This window comes from Coloeus monedula (assembly GCF_965178545.1).
Source record: "Coloeus monedula genome assembly, chromosome: 4".
In the NCBI taxonomy this organism is placed as follows: Eukaryota; Metazoa; Chordata; class Aves; order Passeriformes; family Corvidae; genus Coloeus; species Coloeus monedula.
In genome coordinates this window covers 8682512-8701369 of record NC_138784.1, presented here as the reverse complement: position 1 = coordinate 8701369, position 18858 = coordinate 8682512, and the positions used below count along the sequence as shown (strand labels likewise).

The 18858-nt window shown below is 41.8% G+C and overlaps 1 protein-coding gene across 3 annotated transcripts in view; it reads left to right on the top strand.

Annotated features, from left to right (window-relative positions):
• Window positions 1-6494: 6494 nt before the first annotated feature.
• Window positions 6495-18858, top strand: part of PHF21B (PHD finger protein 21B) — a gene marked incomplete at both ends in the record, with an annotated part of 188857 nt that continues 176493 nt past the window's right edge. For 2 of the 3 annotated variants that reach the window (XM_082279818.1, XM_082279817.1), the window contains 3 exons: window positions 6495-6548; window positions 7072-7104; window positions 7390-7455. In XM_082279818.1, coding sequence (XP_082135944.1) covers window positions 6495-6548; window positions 7072-7104; window positions 7390-7455 — 153 coding nt within the window. The remainder of the gene's footprint in view (window positions 6549-7071; window positions 7105-7389; window positions 7456-18858) is intronic. The other variant, XM_082279819.1, reaches the window with a different exon arrangement.

Here is an 18858-nt window from a genome sequence, read left to right as displayed (position 1 = left end):
GTTCTGTGGTACATTGCTAGTCACTTCAAGGACTTTCCCAGGGCAGCCTGTACTCAAGAAGCTACTCCCTTCTTTCTCAGCTCCTCATGATCTTACTGTTTTCAGACCCTTTTCCTTACCAGTTTGGGAAGAGGATTTGAAGTGCATGGAATTTGCAATGTCATTAATTCATTAGTTGCCTTTACATATAACTGCTCAGTACTTTATTCCTCCATATCTTTGTAGCACTTTCTGTAGGAAAGTGAGACTATTGCACAATGGTATGTGGGAACATGAATTTCCAAGTTAACTGTAATGAAAGACAGTATGACTAAAAAGAATTAAGTGCCTTGCTCTCCTCTGTAAATTTGCAAGTCTTGTTCTGTATCAGTTATAGTATCTGATAGGGGAAGAACATCATCAGCTCTTGTCAGGACCTGAAATGTGAGATTTGACTCCCAGGTGTTGGATTCCTGGCTACCTGTAATTAGATGCATTGGAAGAAAAAAGTTTTATGTGTCTTGTGTTCTTGATACAATTGATCCTGAGTCTCTGTATGCAGGAAATACTGTTACAACAAGTGTTATTTATTGGTCTACTATTGATACCGTACTGTGCCTTTTTAGGTAATCCCATCAGATAGGTCAATCTGTCAATACATTTTGTAGATACAAAAATGCTGCTAGCAAGGATTTTTCTTGCTATTTTCTAAGTCCGTGAGAGACTTTTCTCTCTCACAGAAGAGGTAGCAGAGTTATGTAAACAACCAAACACCTGCAACCTTGAAAAGTCTTGTTTATGGTATAGTAGAAAAATATTTTGACAAAGGATGTTTTAGGATTTTAGCCAATCACCCCAAGGGGTGACTGATCCTTTGTCCAATTAGACTATGAAGAAAAAAGTCTAAAAAAGAGTTTGTAAAATAATTAATCCATCTTGCTGCACAATTCCTGCCTGCTGGATCTTCTCTCCTCCTCCTCCCTATGGCTGCGGGACACGGTGATATACCCTAGGGCCCAGGCCAGCGGTAATAACATTTCTGCAATAACTTTTAGCAGATAAAGATTCTGATTTAGAAATGTTTGTGCACATAAGTAACATTATTATCAAAGACTGTGAAAGTGATACACATCCATTAAACTTTTCATGAGTGGAAGTGCTTGTAAAATTGGCCTCTTGGTTCTCATCCAATGTCATACAGAAACAAAAATATCTTCTGGCAATTGAGAAGCTATGTTTGTATTTTGCTGTAGAACACATACACCTTTTCTCCAGCAATGCAGAGTAGTTTTGTTTGTAAAAGTCCCTTTCCAGGCTCTGAATGGTATCTCCACCACTCCAGAAGAAAGGAGAGGTGCAGTTTCTTCTGGAGGAGTCCTGGAGTCCCACAACTTCTAAGAGCAAGGATAATCTTTTCAGGAGACAATGAAAAATGTGTTTAATCACATGACATATGACACTTCATTCAAAATTACTTTTTTGTGTTTAGCACCGACCATAAATTTCTATGCTTAAACAAACCCACCTGCAACACTGCCAGGCATACTACTCACCCCCCAATTCACTTTGCATTTCCCAGCTAAACTGTAGCTGTTTCTTATGCAGAGGAATAGGTTGAAGGGAAGTCCACTGAGCTTTTGCAAGCAGGATGATTTTTGCGATCATAATCCTCAAGTAAATTGCATAAAGCTGTTAACATTTTCATAGGTGACTGCATGTCTTTGTCAGATTAATGTATTTTACACAACTTCCCTAGAAAACAATATTAGCAGCATCAATAAATGAAAAGCAATGCAACTAATTATGGGTTATAATTAATAATTTATATTTATATTAAAATGTGTGGCCCATCATAGTAGCATTGAAGATGTATACACCAATTTTTAATGGTGGGAAGGTTGAACAAGTTTCTAAACTTTTCCTGTTGACATCTCAGTGCTGTGGGGAGGATGACATGACAAACCTCACCCCTTGCAGTTAAAGTCAAATTGTCAACTTCATGAACCCGTACACATCTTTGCAGGAAGTCAGGCTTACAGGAATCACTAGTTTTTTTCTGGTCAGCAAGTGACTACTTAATAATGGAAAGAAAAAGGTTCTTTGCTCTACCAATGGAATATGCATTAAAACAAATCAACTAGCATAATGTCAATGAATTAACCACTAACACATAAAGAAATGATACTTCACTAGAATCACTTTTAGTTGATGGCTGAACTCACAGAAGCTTTGCTCTGCTATAACCAGAGGTTACAAAGGTAACCTTCACAATTGACAAAATTACTTGGCAAAGCCCTGCTTTTGTTGTGTCTAACACTACAAAATACCTTTGTACAGAACACATGAGAAATAACATTTTTTTAACATTGAAAGATTTTCATACTTATCAGTATCTTCAGGATTGACTGATTTGTCTACAAATGTGAGTAGAGTTTAGATTTTAAAAGTCTCCCATCAGTTAAGCCATTTTATTGTTTGAGAATTAAAAATCCCTTTGATATTTTAAATCCAGACATCAAGTACACCATGGAAAACAAACTGGCCTAGATACTATCTTGAGAGAAAGAGTGAAACTTCCTGCTTTCACTTGTTCAAGCTGTGTGCCAGCACAAACAAATGCTATAAGTGTAGCCCATTACACTTAACAAATCTTACTAATGCAAATAAGGCTCTTCTAAAATAATTTATTTCACTGTAAGGTTAATAGAAAATTTCAGTTTAGATTTTACCCTTAATTTTGGCAGGCTATATCACCATGAATCTTCAAATTCTCTTAGTGTAAGAAGTCCTATGCTTGAACAGAATATGTCTGAGAAGTTTAATGGAACTTGGATACATTGTTTTGGACTCACAACACATTATATCTCAAACCAGTTTTAATTAGAGCATAGTTGATGTAAGTTGGTTTTGGTATATATTGGTGTCTTTAAATAGTTTTGAGATGAACTTGGTTATTAAAATTGGCATCCAAGCACAACTGCAGCACAGCAGTGTTTTAAATACTGTCTTGGTTTGAAAGACAGGTGTCTGCCAAGGAAGGCAGGAGTCTCCCTTGAAATGAAAAAGAAAATGCAACCCTCTTCGCTCCAAATTATTATAATTTTGAAATCAAGGGGCTTTTAGGCAAAGGTATGAGGAATAGGAATAACAGTTCTTTACTATTAAATATCTATATGTGTATAACAAGGCAAACAAACAGCAGTAACTATGGCAGTAACATAAACAATCACAAACCCAGTCCCAGCCTTCTCGGCTGTCAGGCCCTTCCCCCTTGGGTGCAGTTCCGCTCGCAGCCGGCAGGGGCGCTGGCGGCTCCCGGTGAGCAGGGCAGGTGCGATGGTTCCCCCGCGGCTGCAGGGGGCGCTCCTGAGCGAGCTCGGGGAGCACGCGGCACTGGCGGCTTGGGATCCTGGGAAGAGGTGGACCAAAGGCTTCACAAACCCCCTGGGCAGCCGATCCTGGTGTCCGGCCGGACCTTTGGGAACAGCAGGGATGAGCACAAATCCCGGGTGGCAGACGAGATGTATCAAACTCCAGAGCTGCAGTGGGAACCCTGGGAGATCTCAGCAGGCAGGACATGGTGGGGCTACAGAGCAGCAAAGACTGGAAGCAACAGCAGGGGGGTAGAGTGGCAGCAGCCTGGCTCCCAGCGGGGCAGGGAAAGGCGGGCTTGGGAATTCCAGGGTTTCTCCAGTAGAAGGAAGGCAGCCGAAAAGCAGAAGTCTCCAATGCTGATGAGATGGCAGCAGCCTCTCTCTCCGTGTGAACACCAAGCACTCACTGCCCACACATCAAGGTGAAAGAGAGTAGCCTGTTGGACCACACCCTCAATGGCTAGGTCCTTTGTCCTCCCCAAGTACCCAGCAATTTGTTGCCCCAGCAACATATATGGGGAAAATTCCTCAAGAGGGGGAAAAAAACCCAGGAGGGGAACTCCCAAAAAAGCCCAACACTGACTAATGATTTAGGCTGAGTTTCAGCTTTGTGTTTTAGTGCAGATTAAATAAAATATCACTGTTCAATCAGTGCAGGAGTGGGAGTGTGTATACACTCAAGTTCTCGTCCCTAGCACTCCATCAGCTAACTGCTTGCTAAAAGGTGCCCTAAATTTTGACTGTCATCCATAAAATTATTCTGAGGACTGTTTGTGGCTTCCAACCTTACTCCGGCCATGCATCAAGACAACAGTAAATCTAACTGCACAGCTCCCATTACTGCATGGAAAATACTGCATGGAAAATACTGCAGCTGCATGGTGAAACACTGATTTTGTATACACTCATGCTGCTGATTTGAATCTATTTTTAAAAAGCTGAGAGCTGGCTTGATGCTGCATCAGGTGGAGTCTGTCTGTAGGACCTGGAGCCTTGTCACGCATTCATGGAAGAGAAGTGACATGAAGGTGATGTGTTTCTGTCCACACCTGATCTGGAGCACATTTGTGGTGCCAGGTGACCTAGTGGTACTTGGATTCCTTACTAACAGCTGCAACCATGACTTGACTTGGCTGAACTGGAGCATCCACTTGAGCCAACCCTTCTGGGCCAATTTAAAGTATCACTGCTATTATTTATTAACTAAACAAAGTCAGAAGGTCTGCACTGCCATCCCTCAGCAGCAGGTTCATTTGAGCAGGTGCCGTGTCCAAATGTCCCACCCTCCCTTCCCTTTCCCCTTGAGCTGCTACAACCCCTTGTGCTCTCCCTTAGCTGCACACCTGAAAGTATCTCATCTGCCAGAAGACTTTATCTCCCCTAGTTACATTTTACTTTTTTATGTGTCTCAGGTTTGGCATCCCACTTTGGAGTGTGAGGACACCAGCAGTGGGGTAGAGAAGCTTGTCCTGGTGAGGAGCAGGTAGATGGGGTGAGTGAGGGACCACGTAAACCGGATGCGCTGCCCTATGACTCTCCCATACCCTGTGACCCTTCACTACCTGGATCTCTGCCTAAAGCAGGTGACATCTCCTGTGATCCTCGGAATAGCCGAGCCCGGGTTGCTGGGGGGTTCCCTGGGGCGGGCAGGGCCCCTCACGGGATGGGGGAGGTACCGCCGGGACGGGGCAGGATGGGGCGAGGTGCGGCTGCCCCGCCTGCTCCCTCCGTGTGGGCAGGGACGGGGAAGGACAGAGGAGATCCAGCGGCTGGAGAAGGAGAACGTGGGTCGAATAGAGTGGGAGCGCGTGGAGCAGAGGGAGGGGGGGCTCCCTCACCCCAGGGCAGTCCCCAGCGAACATGCTTGGGGCGGGCAGGGAAGGGAAAGGAAAGAAAGCCGAATCCCTTGTCCCTGTTCCCGTCCTTTCCTCTGTCCTTTCCCCCTGTCTCTTCCCCTGTCCCTTTGCCTGTCCCTACCCTTATCCCTGTAGCAGCTCCCCACTGGCCCAATCCCTATCCCCATCCCTATCCAAATCCCTGTATTTGTCCCTGTCCCTATCCCTGTCCGTATCCCCTATCCTTGTCCCTATCTCTACCCCTATACCCTATCCCTCTCTGTATCCCCTGTCCCTGCCTTATTCCTGTCCCTATTCCTATCTCTGGCCCTGTCTCCTATCCCTCTCCCTCTCAACTATCCCTATCCCTGTCTCTATCCTCTACCCCTCTCTCTCTCCTTCTCCCCATCTCTATCTCCTATCCCTATCCCTGTCTCGTAGCCCTACCCCTGGATCTCTCCCGAGCCCCGGCCCTGGCCCCGCCCCTCGTCCCCGCCCCTTCCCGCCCCTCTCTCGCCACTTTGTTGTGGCGGCGCTGGTGGCAGCAGGAGCCGCTCCGCGCACGCGCGGAGCCGCGAACCCCCCTGCCCCCCGCTCCATCCGGGCACCCGCGCGCGCGCGCGCGCCAAAGCCGTGTCACAACTCTCTCCCCCCCGAGCAGCGGATCCCGGCGCGCGCGCTCTACCAGGAAATATAGTCCCTGCCGGGCCCCGGCTCCCGGTCCGGCCCCGCTGGAGCGGCCCGCGGGGGCCGGCGAGGGGCGGCGGGGCGAGCGCGGGGCGGGGCGGGGGCGGTGGAGGGCACGCGAGGGGGCGCGCGGGCGGAGGCGCGCGGGGAGGGGCCCCCCCAGTTCGGCGCAAAGTGAGTGATGAGTCCGTGTCCCCAGCAAAGAGGCGAAGAACTTGCCGTGCACACCGAGTACTTGTGTCTGCCGGTTGTCCTGCCGCTTTTCCTTAGTATTGTTGTTCTTGGTGCCGCCACTCCTTTTTTTAAAAAAAAAAATTAATTAATTTTTCCTGTTTTTTTTTTTTTTTTTGGTTACTTTTAAAAATTATTTTCTTCCATTTTTCCGCCGAGGGAGGGGTGGCTGCCTGGCTGGCTGGCGGGTCGGTTGCAAAAAGCGAGAGAGAAAAAACAAAACCAAAACAAAAAAGCCAAAAAAGAAAAAAAAAAGGAAAAAGAAAAAGAAAAGAAAGGCAGTGGAAAAAAAAAAAAAAAGCCAAACCAAACCAAAAACCAAACCAAACAAAAAAAAAACTTCACTCGGATCTGAAAGTGGCAGGAAAGTGCCTGGCAAGTTGCAGGGATGGAACTACACAGCTTGCAGGAGGCGTTAAAAGTGGAAATCCAATGTCACCAGGTAAAAAGAATGAAATGCTGAGGCAACCAGCCGTGCTCTGCCTCTGATCGGGGCTCACAGGACCGGTGTTGCATGTTCGGCGAGAGCCTTCGTGCCGCAGCGACCAGGGGAGGGGGCGTGGGGGGGGGGGCGCGGCGGGGACCCCCGGCCCCCCGCCGCAATGGCGAGCACTTCCCCAAAGTACTTTTGCGGATTGTTTGGCTGAGTTTTTTGTGTGTGTGTGTTGTGGAGATGCGGAGTCAACGCTGCAGTCGGTGCTCGTGTGAGTGTGCGTGAGCGTGAGAGAGAGAGAGCGAGTGTGTGTGTGTGTGTGTGTGTGTGCGTGCGTGTTGGAGAGATTAGGACGAGACTTGAATATTTATGAGCTTTGCTTGAAACTGACTCGCAGTGTTTACTTGCCTCTTTGTTCCTTACCCCCCTCCCTCCCCCGTCCACACACATACATACATTTAAAAAAATCCATTAAACTTGAAACAGTTACTAAATTCCTCCTTTTTTGGGGGTGATTTTTTTTTTTTAATAGAAACTAGTTGCACAGATGAAGCAAGATCCACAGGTAAATGCAGATCCTTTTTTTTTTTTCTCTTCTTCAGTATTTTATCCCTGCCGTAATAAGCGCAGTTGTGCTGGGACAGCAGGATGAGAAACTTTATCAGTAAGAGATCTCATTTTGTAGTCTGCACTGAGCTTTCTTGCTAAGGAGGGTGTTTTGTGTGCATGCTTCCGTACGGCTTCGGTGGAATGGTTTTGCCTTTGAACAATTTTTAGCTCGCAAGTTTATTCATTACAGGGGTTAGTTTGCACTTTGCCTTTAATATGCGTCTTGTTGCCGTTTTTGCAGAACGGGGATCTTAAGAAACAAATCCATGAAAGGCAATCAAGAATAACAGCTCTTAATGAGAAACAAGTAAGGAACAGATCGATTCAGTTGTGTTTGGTTTTTCTTCTTGTTTTTACGATGCACTAGCTAAACATCCGAAAAGTGTCTGCATTAGCTGAAAAATACGGCAGGGGATATAACATCCATTTTCTTTTGCATAGAGTCAGAAAATGCATGTTTTTATAATGAGGTCGGATTCTCTGATGTCTTGCTGGGGGGAAGAATTATTTCAGTACTAGTAGTAAAAAAATAAGCAGTAGTTAAAACGTAAAAAAAAAAAAAAAAAGAGGCGTCCATTTTGAGTTGGTCGACATGTTTTAGGAATATGGAAAATTCTGTCTTGGGCTACTTTGTGCACTTCTGTGTAATGTGCAGAGCAAGAGTTGGGACGGAGGAGGCTGGAGCCCCGTTCAGAGCCATTTCTGGGTTTAATTACAAAACTGATTTTTATTGATCACTTTATTTCTTTTCTTTTTGTTTTCTTTTTCTTCTTTTCCCTCCCCATTTGCCTTTCTCTTGCCTTGGTCTGATCTGACGTGTTGGCTTTTGATTCGAGTTCACTTAGGCACTTCCACTTTTTTCAACTCTTTCCAAAAATACGAATAAAATCAGATTAACCTGTTTCAGCTGCCGGGGGGAGGGGGGGAAAAAAAACACCAAAACGGAGGAGGGAAACAGAACAAACCAGGGACCTTCCCCCCTACCTCCTCCCCTCCACGCCCCCCCCCTCCCCCCCCCCCCCCCGCCCTTCCCAAAGTTTCTCATCGCTGTTTTTGGGCCGGGTGACCCCCGGGCCGCTGCTCTGCCCGAGAGGAGCCCGGAAGGAAAGTTTTGGTGCGGGGGGCGGCGGGGGCGCGGGCGCTCAGCACCGCGGACAGCGCCGCTCGCATTCCTTCTCGCAATCCCACTCGCCCAACTCCCCGCGCCCCTCGGCCTCTCTCCGGGCACTTCGAGCGCGGGAAAGGCAGTTGGAAAAGCCAGCGGGAGATCTGCCGGCCCAAGCCCCACTCTGCGCCCCAGGGCTGAACTTTCCCGGTCTCCCCCGGGCCCTCCGCGGCGGTGACGGGCTGCACTACTCCCCGGCCTCGAGCGCGGCTCCTCCGTTCAGCACCGGGGCTGGGGACAGCGCCCGCCAGCTCGAAGCCGCCCCCTCCCTCCGTCCCTCCCTCCCTCCGGACGAGGGGACGGGGAAAGGGGCCACGTGTGCCGATCCCCCGCTTTTCCCTGTCCCTTTTTTAAAAAAAGAATTGTTTTTTTTTTGGTGTGTGTTTTGTTTTGTTTTGCTGGAGTTGTGGTTAAAGTTGCAAAGTGCCTGTGTGATGCGTGCCTGCGGGCGATGGCTGCACGCCACCCTTTTCCTCCCAGTTTATTGTAATGAGAATTTGTCTGCACTCTCAGTTTGGTAGTGGAAGCTTCCATTTTGTGAGGAAGGGGTGTTGGTTGCTCCTAACATGGAGAAAAGTCTGCGGAGTTTGCCAGTGGGGGATGGGGCCCCATTCATGCTGAACATTACCATTTTGATTGCTTTGATGCCATTTTTGGAGGGGGGAGGGGAGAGAATACCCTACTCAGCAGAGCACAAAGATGTTTAATCATTGTATAGAATCAAATCACATACTTTCTTTTTTAAAGCGAATCTGACACTACATCATATGTAAGGGCTGTTAGTCCTTGTTTTGCAGTGTAAAACAGCAAATTGTTGACTCTAATACTACTATACTGGGTAGAAGGTTTGTTGTTTTTTTTTTTAAATAAGGTAACAGCCTTTCCTGCAACAATGCATGTTTATGTATTGTTTCTTCGATGTCAAAATAGTTTTACTGTTCTAAGTGGGTATTTGGAACATAGATTTGATCTTTTCCCCCTATATTGTAGCAACTATTTCAAGGCTGTTTAAATTTTTATGATTATAGTAAATGAGAAGCTATTTATTATATGTCATGTTGGAATTTAGATAAGGCAGAGAAACACATTTGAAAATACAGTTTGAATATTCTGATTCAGCTTGGGGAAAAAGGTTTTTGCTAAGCTTGCACAGCATATTTATGTATAATCCAAACTAACTAGTAAGCAATCGTCATATATTTATGACTTGCCATCCTCATAATCTTGTAAATAAATCTATAGACAGTGAAGTAATTAAACATAAAATAACTAAATTCTGTAAACAGCAAGTTTGGCCTAGCAGGAAACCTCCTATTTTTAGGCAGAACCCTAGATTTGTTTTACTGTTTTCGACATCCTGTGCAATAAGAGCTCATAATTAAGAGCCTGGCTGGTGGTGTGGTGTCCTCGTGCTACAGGCTGCCACCTCCAGTGGTCTACATTGAAATCTTTCTCAGGTCACAAGTGAAATGAGTTTGGAGGTCTTAGCTTGTGACCAAGTCACAAACCCATCATGTAACTGTGCAGATTTGCTATAATTAGTAGTTGCTCCTTAGGTAATGGCTTATAAATGAACTCTGCATCCTTGAGGGTATAGAGAAGGAGCACTGAGGACTCCTGAGACAACAGATGGGATAATGGTGGAGCTATTTGATGGTTTCAAGCCCTCACCTTCATGGGAACACCAGTGTAAACTTAAATAGGCAGTTCAAGTAGGGAGGTTATTTTTACATATGTATTTACATTCCATCCACCTTTACCCCCCCTTCCCCCCCCCCCCCCCCCCCCCCCGATTTGTTTAGGCACAACTAATTCATAATTCGGTAATGTATACCTTTGATTGTGCATGCACTGAATAAAAAAGAGCCTAAAATTGCATTTCAATTCAACTGTACATGTTAATGATGAATCAGTAAAACAAACAAAAAAAACCCATCTACACCTGTTAGAAACATAGCTGGAGTGAGTGTTATCTCTCAGTGCCCATATTCATCACTTTTCCATTTTAGACATTGGCATTTGTGGCAATGTGTACTTTTCTTGAAAGTTACAAATGAAGACAAGAAAGAACTGAATGACAAACTCAACTTTTGAGGGAATCTTATGAAGTAGACTTTTATGCACAGCTGGATTTAAAGTTGCATCCTAATTAAGGATCCCTGGCTAGTCGTCAATGTTTCTTTTATGTTGGTGGGTTAGAGAGCTAGAGAATTTAGCATAGTTTTAATATTTTTCAGTGTCTTCAAATAAGTAATGTAGATCCATTATTTTCATTACTGGAAGGCAACAGCTTTAATCAGTTCTTAATTTGGCATCCAACTCAGAAAGACAAGTTAGAATTCTGTCACAAGTACATCCTTCAGATGCTGTAGTTTTGATTAATTGTTATCACCTTTGAGAGTGGGTTACTTCTTCTTTAACAAGATATGATGTGTGAAGACTCCATTAGTTAGTCCAGTGGTTTTACAACTTCAATCTACAGCACATGCAGAGCAGCAGTAACATTTTTTATTTAAATTGTCAAGCAACAAGCACTTCTATGTAAATAAAAGAGCCATCAGGAGAGCCAGCATTGGCCTTAATAGCACAGCAGAGGTGCTCTGCTGCATGTGTTTCTTGCTCTTTATGTCCTTAAAGAGTTGTTAAGGGTATTTTACTTCTAGAAAGTTAATTATTTATTAATTATTATTATTAATTAATAAATCAAGATAAACAAATAAACAAATCTTTAACCTCCATTGGAAGTTCCTTGTTACTTGTTCCTACTTGCTGATCTAAGAGTTAGGTGGCAAGCCAGGTCTTAAAAATTAACAATGAGCATGTGTGGGCCACAATATTTTTGATTGTGATGATCTCTGAATTCAGACAGCCTGTCTTGGAGCACAGTAATAAAATATGCCTTCCTGAAAGACATTATGCCATTCACTTGTGCACTGCCTCATTTCTTTAACATAATTTACTATCTATGCAGAAAATCAACATTAGTTTCAGGCAGACTCTCCCAGCCTGTGTTATTGCTGGTTCAGGGTTTTTTTGGGTAGTATATCTGAAATTAAATCTGACTGTATTTTGCCTGTGATGGTCACCAGCAAAACCTGTTTGTGGAAAGTGTTAGACTTCTTAAAATTCAAGTACAGTTCTTGTGCAAGTTGTTGGAGATGGTTTAACTCAAGACATCTCATTGTGCTGATGTTGTCTCTTTGTTTTGGGGAAGAGGAGGAAGTGGGTTTTGTGTTTGTTGAAGTTCGTATTGGGCTGTGCCTGGAAATGGCAGGATTGTTTACGTGAGTTAAAGAGTAAATTATTGATATTGCCAGAGCTCAGTATTTCCTATGGTTGGATTCTTTCAAAATTATTAGGGAAAAATAAGGGTTATAAGCTTCAGTGAAAACTCAGGTAAAATCTGAAAGGCATTTCCAGATTGAGGTCAAGCTGATGTCAAACTCTGATCCAAGGTATGCACAGCCCTCCCTATTGCTGTGACAAGAATTGCATCCATGTCTGGCTCTAGATGTCAGGGGAGGCAGTGTGATGGGCTCCCAGGTGGAGTATTAAACTTTTCTATCACTGCACTGAGTCTATAAACACAAAGACAACAGGTATTAAATATCAGCTTGACTTTGCCATTCTTCTGCACATTGAGGTCCTGTTGACGTTGCTGGGAATCCTGAACAATTGCAAAATAAAATGAACTGGATCAGAGTAAAGATTAGTTCTGGATTGTAGTTCAGAAAGCTTCAGTTCCTTTTTTTTCTTTTTCTAATTGCAAAATCAGGTGGCAATGTATTGCTTGTTTTGCCATCTGCAGAAAGAGGGAAAAAACTAGAGAAGGATTTACCTTCAGGCCCTTGGAGGAGAAGCTTAGGAATGTAGTTTGCATAATGACAATCCTAGCATTCTGTTTGTGCTTTCAGTAACAGCATATTGAGATTCCCTGTTCATATTGAAGAAAAAGGGTAATAAAGGACATTTTCATGGAGGAATGGAAATACGGCTTTCAGCCTGCCATTGGGTTGCCCTTATAAGATCCATGGAATTTGCACATCCATAACAAAAATGTGTCCTAGAACCCCATTTTGTTTGATAGCTGCTGGACTGGCATGGGAAATGCTATTTCATTCCAGCATTTTTCTTTGACTGTACACTTTTCTGTACTCGTACAGTATCACTTGGCAGGGCTAAGAGTTGAAAAGAGAATGTTACATTCATTCTAACTATTTTAAAGAGTTCACTTTGATATTTTAGCCACTTAAAACACCTGCTGTCAGAACAGTACAATTGATTTCAATTAACTTTGAATTTCTTCAATAAGATGACTCTTATAATAACTCTAGTAATCCCATGATGCCTCATTAGAGGAGCTGGCTATGATGATTATCCCTGTGATTTAGCAATTTTTTCCTTACTATGCCTTTATCTCTTCAGAAAAAGAAATTACGCCAACAATACCTTTTAATTTCAGTTCTGGTTTTACACTAACAACACTTGCTACCTGTTACACACTGTAAAATACCTAATTTATACCTGCAGCAAACAGGTATTTGTTCAGATATACATAATCCTTTAGTAGGGAGACTCTTTTAAAGAAACTTTAGTTCTATGTAGGAACTCTGCGTCTTGGAGTTAGAATTTTTTAAAATTTTTCAGTAGATACTTGGGCAGCGGTTAAGTGGTGCTTCTGCAGGAGTCTTTGTCAGGAGCTCTGGTTTGATGGAATCAAATCTCCACTGGTTCATGCCATGTGTGTGGCTCATCCAGAACAGTATGTCATGGCAGATGTTTAAACCAGTTCATCTTGTTTCAGGATCCGGTGCACAGACTCCTTGTATCTGTGGAAGAAAGGGGAATGTCTCCTTTCCATAGAATGATGCTAGAGAAGGGTTTTGAATGGTGGTTTTAAATGACATTTCCGTGGGATACTGCATCAGACTTCTCCTATGTTCAAGCAGAGAAAATCCCTTTTCATCTCATTGTAGATTTGATTTTCAAGTTGAAAGCAAGAAGGCATATAATGACATGTTCATACAAAGTTACTTTTAATTTTTCTCTCTATGCCTTTCTCTTTGTGATCAAAGATAAATTTTTGTACTTGATTGTAAAATGATACCTCTCTCTTCCCTCCACCCCAAAATAAAAATCTGAAGCACCAACGAAATTTTCAAGCAATAGAGTTAAAGGCTAGAAATTTGCAAATTGATAAGACAAGGCCATGGTAAATGGTGTATGTGTGGCCATGATGTCAAGGAGGGCAACTGGTACAGGCAGAAGAGTTGGAGGTAAGGGAAGTATGAAAACAGGCTGCAAGTTTAAGATAAGAACAAAGAAGAACATAAAAACCCCAGAATTGGATTAACTAAAATGCAAATTTGTCATTCTGCTATTAGACAGTTATTTCAGTGTAACAGACTCATGTTTGGTCTATCCAATCCTCATCACACACTTCTCTTATATGTCTGTATATACATGTATTTTATATATTTTAAAAAGTTTTTTATTTTTTTAAACTTTAGGTGGTACTACTATTTTATTTGTAATTGTTCTTCTTGAGTCAAAATGTACTTCGTGAAAAATGTTTTCTCCCCCACCCCTCTCTTTTTTGAATCAGCTGCTTATTGTTATGCAGTAGCAATTTCCAGAGTGTCATATGAAATTGCTGATGCGGCTTAGTTCTCGCTCCAACCTGCAACTGCCAATAGTAAGCATCTATTGAAATCTAATATGTACCACAGGGCTTTATGCACATGTACAGGCAGACCCTTCTGATTAATAGACAGAGGACTAGGAAATAGGAGCATGTATTTTTCTTTTTTAACCCATGGAGAACTTAAATATATGTTCAAGTTTAAACTATGAAACAGTCCTTTGACTGAATTAAAGTAAATCAGAGGACTGACCGTAAGTGCAGCTGCAGTAAAATCAAAACAATAAGTACTTGAGAACTCTGTAGATATCATGGGTGGTGTTAATTTAGGCTTTTGAGAGGCAATCTTATTTTCAGAGTTGTAATTCAGTTTTAGGAGCCTGGGCACTGAGGCTCTGGCCAGAACAGTGTGTTCACCTGAAGGTTGGTCTGATTGCTTGTGTTTAATTGAGAGAAGAATATAATTGGCCTTGAAACAGAAGTTAAATCTATATTGTGTATAAGTTATTTTCGTTTCCACGTTGATTTAGCTTGATCCTGTTTGTACTTTGTGATGTAGCTTACCTCTTATCCAGGAAGAAGGAGTGGAATTGCCTTTCTGTGCAAGTCAGCTATCAATGAGAAGTCTTACAAGGTTGCAGAAAGTGAAATTGTATATTACATTTCGAATAATTGAGTCAAGTGAGAATCATTGATACTTTTGACATGCAGCAGAGATTAACCTGCATTTTCTATAACATTCTGTTTTTCTGAAGCACTTCAAATCAGCTAAGAGTGCCTAAAGATTTATTGGTGAGTCAAAGCTTTTCTAAGAATGAGGAGGAGAGAAGCTCCCATTCTCAGAAATTTACAGTCTCTGTGTATAAATGTGCTTCTCTGTGTGTGTGTGTGGTTGGGTGTGAGCATGAGGTCTTTCTCTTTGATATCATTCAGGCAGAAAGCCAATATGCGCATGTAAATGAGCCTGAAAATGTAATTAAAAATAAATACATACTGGAGACTGCAATACAGAATTTAGTATGAGATGCAGGTTACAAAGTGACAAGTAAGATTTCTTATATAATCACTGATACTAACTCTCATCTGTTATTTATGCATCTTGTGTGTTATTAAGTGCCAAACAGATAAATGCTGAAATTATTTCTTTAGATATCATTTCACCACGATGACTGAAAGCAAAGTACATCTTTCCCATTCTCTTCCCTTCAACCAAAACAAAGCCAAAATACACCTACTATGCAAGTGTTACTACGGAGAGTAAAAGTATTTTACATAAAGTCAGATAAAGACCTATTTGATAACATATCTTTCCTGGCAATAAAATGTGACAAAATAGATTACTTGTGAATATATTAGATCAAGGAAATTCTGCAAATCATTAACACGCATCTAGGGACTTGTATACAGATGGAAAAATAGAAGGATTGCCAGGGGAAAGACATAAACAATTTTGTCCTTTATTTCAGTGTAGATAACAAAGGTTCTTACATAAAAGCCTATATGAGAGGCACCTCAGAAACTCCAAACTTTAGTCAAGAAGCCAATTTTCTTTGCTTAAAAGTATTTTCTAAAAGTTAGGTCACAGTGCTGGGTGCAGAAGCTAATGTTTCTGCTCTCCAGCTTAGGGAAAAACTACTTGGAAAAGCATTTATTTTGCATTTAAAAATGCAAGTGGAGTCTAGATGCATTTCTGTCAACAGCTCCACAGCCCATAAATATATACAACCTAAGCCAGTGCCTTATTTACATTATTTTATTAACATTCTTTGCTGAGTGGGCTTGAATGGAACATAATCTCTCATAGAGAGGATCTAATTATAAACACAAGGGACAGAACCAAATAAGCAGTCTTTAAAGGGAAAAGAGTCTGGCAGCTTTGTTTAAAGTGTCCTTTAATGAACTTCTTTAGCAGCTTGTATCTTAGCAACACGTTTTATTACATACCAGTGCGGGAGAAGCAGTTTGCAGATGGAGTTGCACACAGTAATTTATTTCCCCTTTTTTTCCCTTTCTTTTTTTTCTCCTCTGTGGTGACTCAACTGGAATGTGCAGTGTAGCTTTTCTAACACTGATGGCTCTCTTGAAATCCCTGATTGGTTCATTTGTATCTGTTCTGTTTTGTTAGTTGATGAAAAAGGCATTTATTGTGGTAAATGCATAGTGATTTTGCATGCTCTTAGAAATTCAGATATGACTGTTTTTAAATAGGCATGGATTTAAATGGAAAACAACCCCAGCTTTTTTCACTGCACTTTTGTTCCATGGATGTGCTGCACTCAGCATCGTCCTCATCGCACACACCGATGAGTTTCCAGATTTGAATGTTATTTACTCTTCATGTTACATGGAGTTGTTTTAATCTCTCATCTTTCACCCCTCCAAAACTAATTTGAATATAGGAGTGACAGAAGCATTTGCAATCTTCTTTTTTGTCTTCTTAGACAAAACTTGTCACTTAAACTGCAAATATATTTTATAAAAGCTGCTGTTTCAAAAACCACTTGAAATTCTGCACTACTGTCCCTCCTTCAAATGACCTACAGGGCTTATCTTTGTTGAAAGAAATACTTTTTTGTTCTCTCCACTACTAATTGCAGACCAAGTTCTCCTCATATGTTTTGAGTGAAAGAGTGAGTAGCTTTTTTCCATAGGGTCTTTGGAGGAATATGCTATTATTGAAGATGAGTATGAGCAATACAATCTAGACTTCATTATTTTTTTCTTATAAATTAAAGGGGAAAAATGCCTTTAATGAGCAAACTAAATACTATTCAGCTCAATTTACATTTTCTGCTGGCTAGGCAGGTGTAAGTCCAGAAATATATTTCCCTGGAGTTCACTGGAGTTACCCAGAGTTTGCACTGGTGTGATAAAAATCAGAATATTACCAGAGGGAGAAAAGCAGGTGAGGAGGGGAGAGGGTAGATGAAGGCAGTCCAGAGTGTTAGGAGAACCCACAGAAGATGGAGATTGTTGGCTTAAAGATTCTGCTCTTGGGGATGGCTTCATTAAACTTCAGTTAAGAGCTAATATATTAGGGGTTGATATTAAAAAGAAAAAACCCATCCATTTCATAAAGCCCATTGATATTTGCAAGTAGACAGGAGAAGGTTTTTGAAAGAGATGGAATTGTTCCTTTACTTAACATTACTGAAATGTAAATGCATTTCCATTCACTGGCAAACTATTACATTTCTTGAGTCCTTAGTTCAAAAAAACTATTTCCTTTCACTCCAAAATATGGATGATCTCTCCAGTTTTCTGGTTTCAGTATGTTAGGTGACAGCCTGCCTGTTACCCGTTTTGGATCTGCAATACTCAGCCTTAGTAGCAGCATAAAGAAGTCCTTTGAACTTTAAAGCAGTAAAAGAGGTAAAGAATGGAGAGGTAAAGGATACAGTCCCACTCCACTTTAAACCGTGGTGATACTGGTTTTAAAACAGAAGGATGTCCTCTGGAACCAAAAGTGATTCAGTTGTCGTGTGATTAACTTACTTTTTTCTTTAACAGTTCAGCCCACTGTTTATTAACACAATTTGGATTGAAAAAACTCTAAGATGGGGGAATGCACTGGGATCTTGCACAATCACCAGGGTTAATGATGACAGTCCAAACTGTCGAACAAGCTAAATCATGAAATTTGCAATATTGCTAGACAAAGGCTTATATGTTTTTCTGCAGCTGTATTGGCCCTAACAAAAGCGACCTGCCGTTACTGGAACAATTCATATCCTGTCATGAGAAATAGTATTTATGCCAGGCACAGCATTTGAACACCATGTCTTAGGTTATTTTTTTTTAATGGGACAGAGCTGGGAATATTTAAGTGAGGTATAAAAACAAGAGTCTTAACATACTAAGAAATTTCATTCAGAAATGTTGCAGTAAGAGAGAACAAAATGAAGAACTTAATTATTTTCTGAAACATTTAGGAAGGAATTAGGAACCTGTGTATCAGATTGACTAAAACAAATCAGCAAGATTCAGTGGTTCATTTTTCCTTCCATAAAGGAAAAAAATACAGTTTTTTTTTCAGAAGCACAAACATTTCCAGAAACTTCTTTAACCCTCTGAGTGCTAGCACTGTACCTCATTACAGAAATACTTTTAGTAAAGGAAACTTAAAGGAACTTCCATCCCCAGATGAAGCAAAGACTAATTTATAAATAATGAGAGCAGGAACAATAGAAAGCTGAGTACATTCTGCATGAATAATATAAGTGAGGATTGTGAAAAGCCTATGATTTTTGTGTGCCAAACTCAGTTTGGAAGTGCAGCATTCAGCTGATTTTTTTGATATTGGAGAGTCATCCCTTCTCCCCACCATGTGTATTTGCAAACAGACACACACAGAGGCCTAGCACTGATGATTAAAGAGGGGAGGCATCAGCAGCTCCTAGAGGTGATGTTGAGACTCAGGTGTAAATTCATAAAACTGGTGGAAGTTGAGTTGAGATCTAGGCCACCACTGAGCCTGAGGTAGGTGGAGGAAAGGTGGAAGACTTGTTTTAAGAATACAGTCTGAGCTTCAGTCTGTATCCTTGGCTAGGAGGCCGATTCTGTTTGCATTTCTGCATTTTTAAGTCAGAGAGTTTATGAGGCCTTCAATATGAACTCCTATTTCTGGCATCTTTAGATAGATTATTTTTATTTATGAGACTATATCTGGATTTAAGTTCTGGTTTTCAGGCCATTTGGTTGAAAAATTTTGGCTGTAGTTGGTTATTTTAACTTTTTTTCCTCTTGCACTTTCTTAATTAAAGTCATTCTCCTAAATAGCTGAAGCTCTTTGGGTCTGGGTCTGTCTTTGTCCTGTGTGTATTTAGGGTTTGGCTTAATGAGATTCTCCTCCAGGATTCACAGACCATAAGGTAATGCAAACAGTGAAGGCAGTAGTAGCTGAC